The 7,150-nt window shown below is 33.1% G+C and overlaps 1 protein-coding gene across 6 annotated transcripts in view; it reads left to right on the top strand.

The window, feature by feature from the left end:
* LOC133191164 (TBC1 domain family member 5-like) overlaps positions 1-1,513 on the top strand; it is a 29,245-nt gene extending 27,732 nt beyond the window's left edge. For all 6 annotated transcript variants that reach the window (XM_061326879.1, XM_061326880.1, XM_061326884.1 and 3 more), the window contains one exon: positions 387-1,513. In XM_061326879.1, coding sequence (XP_061182863.1) covers positions 387-824 — 438 coding nt within the window. In that variant the 3' untranslated portion in view covers positions 825-1,513. The remainder of the gene's footprint in view (positions 1-386) is intronic.
* The last annotated feature ends 5,637 nt before the right edge of the window (positions 1,514-7,150 follow it).

A 7,150-nucleotide genomic window follows, 5' to 3' on the forward strand; every position in this document is an offset into this window, starting at 1 on the left:
ATTGACATATTTTCTGACCTTCATGTGACCTCTGTGTATCCCATAACTTAGAACCAATACTCATTTTGTGGCAGGGGTGAGAACAGGTTTTTATTGATAAACTGTTGCATCATTCTAAAAGACACCCTAAACCAGGGCCAAAAAGGGGTCTTAGCCTATCTTGTCTTTTTCATATTAGAAGAAAGCGGATTAATTAGGATGAACAAATCTTGAAATGTTGAAACAATCAATATTATTGACCTTTGTTGTAATAGGCATGCACAAAAGATTGAAGGCTGTATATACTATTTTTGGTCTCTCTCTCATGTTTTACATGTAATATTTAATCTACCTTTAATTTTTAATCTAACAAGAATATTATAGAAAGTATTTTCCTCTGTGACTAGGTCAGAGATGTCTTAAAAGGAACTCTGAGATTCTCCCAAATGGAGGAAGAAGACCTGAAAGTCCGAGATAACTACTATGAGACGGAAAATAATTCCTCCCCCGAGACAACTCAGCAAGAGTCACGAGAGAGGCAGAGGACAGGATCTAACACAAAGAGATTTTTCTATATGAGCAGTGAAGAAAACTCGGAAAATGCTGAATCCCCTTCTGAGGCCCCCATTCCTGCAGTGACCTCACGGAAGGGATCAATCAGGAAAGAGGCTCAGATTACCAAGGAAGACAGGAGAGAATTTGAACTGAGTGACTGTGTTCCGACCGGGGGAAGAAAGACAGGAGCAAGTGGAATTCAATCTGTTGATGTCACAGAAAAAACTCACCCATTAGAAAATAGTCCAAATCCCCTGTATAACTATAGCTGTTCAGTAGATTCTGTGTGATTCAAGTTAGTAAAATGACTGTCAAAAGAAGAAATTTCTGTGTATAGTAAATGTTTGGTAAAATCTGTGCAATTTAAAATTAGTTATTATCAGTTTAAAGCAAATTCGCTTGAATTGTATGGATGATTAATCACATCATTAATAACTTATTTGATTTCAATGATATTTTTTCAAACAATGAATATTGTTAGATTAGACACATCCATAATGATTTCTGTAATCCCCTATGATGTAGACTCTTAGGACATTCCATGCATTTGAAATCCATGTAGTTTGACCAGATGTTCATCAACATCTCTTTTCTCTTTTTATTAATCTCTGGGTAAATATACGTCCACATTTAAATTGAAAATGTTGAAAGAATAATGGACACAATTTTTTTCCTTCTTCAGTAATATTCAGTTTTAGAATATCAAGTTTCCATTAGTGCAGACCCTAAATGAGAAATATGTCAGCAATGTCACAATCACATGTGCCTACTGTATATTTAAATAAATTCTGTCAGTATTTAATTCCCACCATACAGCTTTCAATCATACAAGTTTTCCAGTTTTCACTCCCTTCCTCAGACAATCAGACTTCATGTAAAAAAAAAATTGTGTATACAAAATATTCTTCAGTAATGCATTCATCCATTTTTTTCTCATTTTATTACGGGTTAAAATAATTTCAGCTTGGGTCTCAATTCTTGGTCTTGCGCTGTACATGGCTTAAATGATTAACAATGCATTACTGGCTGTTTTGTGATATATGTACATTTAGCATTTTAAAATTGAATATATGGTAGGTTCACTACTTTTGTTCCTTATGCACGGATGACACAGTGATTGGCATTTTAATTCTTTTTACTCAGAATAACATACATAAAGAAAATTTTGAATTGAATTTTTGCAGTTTATTAACAATTTTGGTCAGATATTTGAAGATATGTTGCCTTCATTTTACAGAAATAGGCACATGGAACTTTTAACACTGGTTTATACAAATCTAAATAAATGATGTATCTTAAATTATGTTACTGAATTAAATTTATTATAGTGTTCAAGTGTAGTTTCATAACTCATTTTCAAGATAAATTTCATCTCATATTAAATTGTGAAGTCTAAAAAAAAAATAATTCGCAAAATAATATTTGATAGTGTTTTAAAAAAGTGTGCAGAGCTGACATTTTTGTGATTTTTTTACTAATCTCTCCTTCTTTGGTCATTGACTGCTGACAAGTTATCATTTTATTTAGATGTACACACAATGTGATTCAGAAGATAATTATTATGTTGTATGCTTCAGCTTTTACTCATTAATTTAAGGCATCATGAATAGTGGCTTTATGGTCAGATAAGTGCATGGCAATTATACAAAATTTAAAGTGCATTAAAGATACAGTTGAACTTCATTATCTTGAAACAATGATATTTAAATACCATGGATATGTCAAAGTAAGTTAGAAGTCCCAACCACCTTATGAATATAAACCTAAGTTTCTCAAATCCTCAGATGTGAAATTTTTTGCTCAACCCTATCAAGTTTGAAAAGTTTTACTGTATTTAACTTACATGTCTTACTTGGAGGATATTTAAGGAATGTTTTTAAGTTTTGTGTGAGTTATTGGTATGTAAATCACACAGACTTGTCACGTAGGCATATTTCATGAAGCACGCTAGCTCTTCATGAAAAATGTGCTACATGCAAGTCTGTGTGATTTACACACCAATAATTCACACTAAACTTAAAAACATTCCTTATGTTTACATTTTACATATTTAAAAGCACCAAAAATATACTTAATATTTGCTGCCCTATATCGTTACATTTTTATTAACATCTTTGTAGCTCATTGTGACGTCACTTTAGCGCGAGTTTCTCCGTGCATATTTCTACGCGTGAGTATACATGAAAATGGTATTCAAATCCATTTTACAGTTGACTTAGTAGAAAAACATAGCAAATGTAAATATTCCTATTTAATACATTTGAGGAATATTGTGAATCCATTCACTGATGGTTTTGAAATTTTTGCCCTTTTTTGAAAACTCATGTTTATCTTCCTCCTCAAAAAAAAACAGCTAAAATTTTACATTCTGATGGAATTTCTCAAGACTGAGACTTCTATGGTGTGACACCCCCCCCCCCCCTCTCATCCCTTGAACAAATTTTAATTATTAAAATAACTGTTGTAATTTTATACTCTATTATTTTACCTTTGTTATATCATCTATTCATGTTCAGATTTTTGTTTCCTCAGGATGATGTTTTTTGTTTTTTTTTCCGGTATTTTGGGTAAAATAACACTTAGGTGCTTATAGTTATGGACGTGTCTTCCTTTCTAATTAATTCTAATACATTCTGTTTCACTTTATGTTGTCTAAGTTTGCTATTAATATGAACAAATAGATGTAGAAATAAAAGTAAGCCTCTCCAATCTTACAGTATGCTGATTATATTATATAAACCTGTAGGAGAAAATAATAGTTTGTATGTGTACAGGTACACCTCCTACAAAAAGATTTTTGAAATCAAAAAATTATAAGATAAATTTCTACATTTATTTATTTTTTTGTCAGAGATATGTATTTCAAAGTCTGTGATTCTGAGATGACCATGAAAAATTTGTGAATGTTTGTCATGTATGTGATATAAAACACCAAGTTTTGTCAAATCCAAAACAAAAGAAATTAGTACATCAGTCTATGAATTCTATAACATTATATAACATTACTGCAGAATAGTATGTGTTATAACTTTTTTGTTTTAAATTAAGAATGAAATTGTACTGCAGAAATGAAAAGTTTTTTGTTAATTTAGATTATACATTCCTATGTGCAATATGTTATTGTTTAAAGATTAAACGATGGAATAAACATAACATGCTCCAGTTGTTTTCATTAGGTAGACTATGAATTGGTACTTTCAATGATATTGTGTCTATGTAAGTCACACAGCACTGTGACCTTTTTCTGCCCTCTGTAAATAAGTCACACATCACTGTGGCCTATTTCTGCCCTCTGTATGTAAGTTACACAGCATTGTGGCCTATTTCTGCCCTCTGTATGTAAGTCACACATCACTGTGGCCTATTTCTGCCCTCTGTATGTAAGTCACACAGCATTGTGGCCTATTTCTGCCCTCTGTATGTAAGTCACACAGCATTGTGGCCTATTTCTGCCCTCTGTATGTAAGTCACACAGCATTGTGGCCTATTTCTGCCCTCTGTATGTAAGTATGTAAGTCACACAGCATTGTGGCCTATTTCTGCCCTCTGTATGTAAGTCACACAGCATTGTGGCCTATTTCTGCCCTCTGTATGTAAGTATGTAAGTCACACAGCACTGTTGCCTATTTCTGCCCTCTGTATGTAAGTATGTAAGACACACAGCACTGCGGCCTATTTCTACCCTCTGTAAATAAGTCACACAGCACTGTGACCTTTTTCTGCCATCTGTATATAAGTCACACAGCACTGTGGCCTATTTATGCCCTCTGTAGATAAGTCACACAGCATTGTGACCTATTTCTGCCCTCTGTATGCAAGTCAAAGTTAATGTTTAAGAAAAATTGCAACTTATTCTGTCAACATGACAGGTAGCAGTGTTAATTTTGAACACACATTTGTAGAGTGGCGGTCAGTCGGGTTTGATTGCAGGTGGTCAGATAACTCAGCTAGTAGGGAACCAGACTAGTGATTCAGGGGGCCTGGATTTAAATCCTTGTGTGGTCCATTGCATTCTTGTTTATTGATTCAGGGGGCCCAGCTTTGAGTTCTGGTATGGTCCATTGCATTTTTCTCCTCATCACTTCAGTAAAAATATCATTCCTTCTGAAAAAGTTCTTAAACTGTGCCCAAATGAGATATATTTATTTGCTTAATATTGATACATATGGCACGCCAATTTCACAAAAATTAGCGAAACTTAGGGCGAATTTGTTGCGCTTAAACTGGTTCAAGTTTTGGTTTATAGTTTGAAACTAGTTTTCAAACTGGTTTCTAGTTTCAATCCGGTTTGCCTCGGTAAAACAAATGAACAGTTTAGACATAAAGATGGCGTCTAAAAGGCACAAACATGCCTGTGCTTGCATGATTATTAATTCTGCATTTTTAGAAAATGATAGCAACTTAGAAGATCATGAAGTTGGTCTATTGTCTCAACTCCAAATGCATACTTCAATGTGTTCTGCTCTTATGACCCTGATTCCTCAGCGTCGGATCAAAATTCCTCGAGCGCTTAACTATGTTGAGGAGATCATTCCAAAGTATACTGAGGAAGATTTTAGACGAAGGTTTCGAATGAGCCCAGGAACATTTTCATCTCTTTTAACAATTTTCTTAGAATTTAAAGAGAAAACAATTATACCAATGGAAAAACAGTTATTAATTTTCATACGCTATTTGACAACACAAATGACAATCCAAGCTATTGCTGACCAATTTGGAGTATGTGAATATACAGTCTTTGATATTGTAAAGCGCCTCGCAAACATTGTTTGCCGTGAACTTCTGCAGCAATGCATAAAATGGCCAGATGGTGAAAAAGTTTCCAACATTGTTAAAGGGTTTAAAGATTTAAAAAAAATTCCCTGCTGTAATTGGTGCCATTGACGGTAGTCACATACCTATAAAAACTCCAAATCATTGTCCAGAAAACTACATTAATCGAAAGTCATTTCCGTCTGTCATTCTTCAGGCCGTGTGTGATTCAAAAATGCATTTATTAGATGTTAACTGTGGTTGGCCGGGATCTGTGCATGACTCCCGAGTTTTTAAAAATTCAGAATTGTACCAAAGGATTCAGAAAGACCCAGAGGGGATGTTTCCCAACAATACACACCTTTTGGGGGACTCTGCTTATGGTCTTGAAATGTGGATGATGACTCCCTACAGGGACCGTGGAAATCTAACACAAAGTCAGTATCAGTACAACTATATTCACAGCAGTACTAGGATGGTAATTGAACGCACTTTTGGGGCCATAAAAGGAAGATTTCGCCGCTTGAAATTTGTAGACATTCAGGACATTGAAAAAATTGTAAAAGTAGTGATTAGTTGCTGTGTATTGCACGAATTTTGTCTACAGCATGACGATGATTGTGTAGAGTATATAGAGGAGGGAGGAGAGGATGAAGTCAACAACTTTGTGCAAATTTTATGTGTAAATAATGCTGCAGGAGAAAAGAGGGATAGTATTGCAAGAATGTTATAATATTTTTCCTGTTCATATACAACGTAGGCACCTTGTTATGAACAGAAAAACATATCTAAATTACACATGCATGAGAAACTGAAACTCCTTTCTTAATAAAGAATCCAAAAAAAGTTTATTTGTTCATTGTTAATCTTACTTAAAATGAAGTATTTATATTAATGCATCAAATATTCATCAATGATCAAATTCTGAATTTTTTTTTCAACACAGTGGAAAGATAAAAACTCAGGTATATTAAATTTTATTGTAACACAAAAATAAATCAAAGACAGAGGATACCTTCCTCAAAATAATGCGGTCTTGAAGCTAGTGCTCCCCTTCTATTATACTCAAAGGCTTATATAAATAATTTTACAAAACATTCTGATACATGTATACTGTATACATCATGATTTATGAATGGATGACTACTAGTAATCACATTGTAATAATTTAAAACAATTGGTTTATCATAGGTCCACACAGGTAAATGTACTTTAGATTTCCATCATTCAAACCAACTCTACAGTGTGTTTAATAATTTACCTTACAATACATGTTAACTATTTTTCTAATGATTCTAAAACTAATAACCAAATTAACCAAAACTCATTTTTGAAAAGAAAACTTTTAATATTTTGATTTCTGACCACTATTATGAACAAATTCAAATTATTTATCTATTCTCTAAAGCCTTATAAAATACATGCATCAAACAGTGGAATTAAAGGCCAAAGAATTATTTCTCCTTGAAGAACAAAACAATTTTCAAATATTTAAAACTTTTTAAAAATAGTCTCCATACTTTTCATTTTCAAATTTAAGAAAAAAGCTTTCTTTATAATAATCATCTAGGTTCTACAGAAGATAAAAAATATTTAAATCAAAAGAAAGTCAACAGTGACAACAGCCAAGACCAGACAAACTTGATAGTAAAAGCTTACTTAAGTCTTTACTTAATATACCACAATAGGAACTTCAACAATGAAATAATCTTATCTGATAATGACAAGGCATGAAAAATTGACTAATGGTCATATCAGGCTATACATTCTCCTGTCAACTACAAACCAGTCCGCTAACTTGCCAGAAATTACCGTTAAGTAATCTTTCTTACACTAAAAGATAACATAATAGTTACTACTGTTA

The sequence above is a fragment of the Saccostrea echinata genome, unplaced genomic scaffold (assembly GCF_033153115.1).
Source record: "Saccostrea echinata isolate AGI-Se365-2 ecotype Australia unplaced genomic scaffold, CSIRO_AGI_Sech_v1 ptg000023l, whole genome shotgun sequence".
Lineage (NCBI taxonomy): Eukaryota > Metazoa > Mollusca > Bivalvia > Ostreida > Ostreidae > Saccostrea > Saccostrea echinata.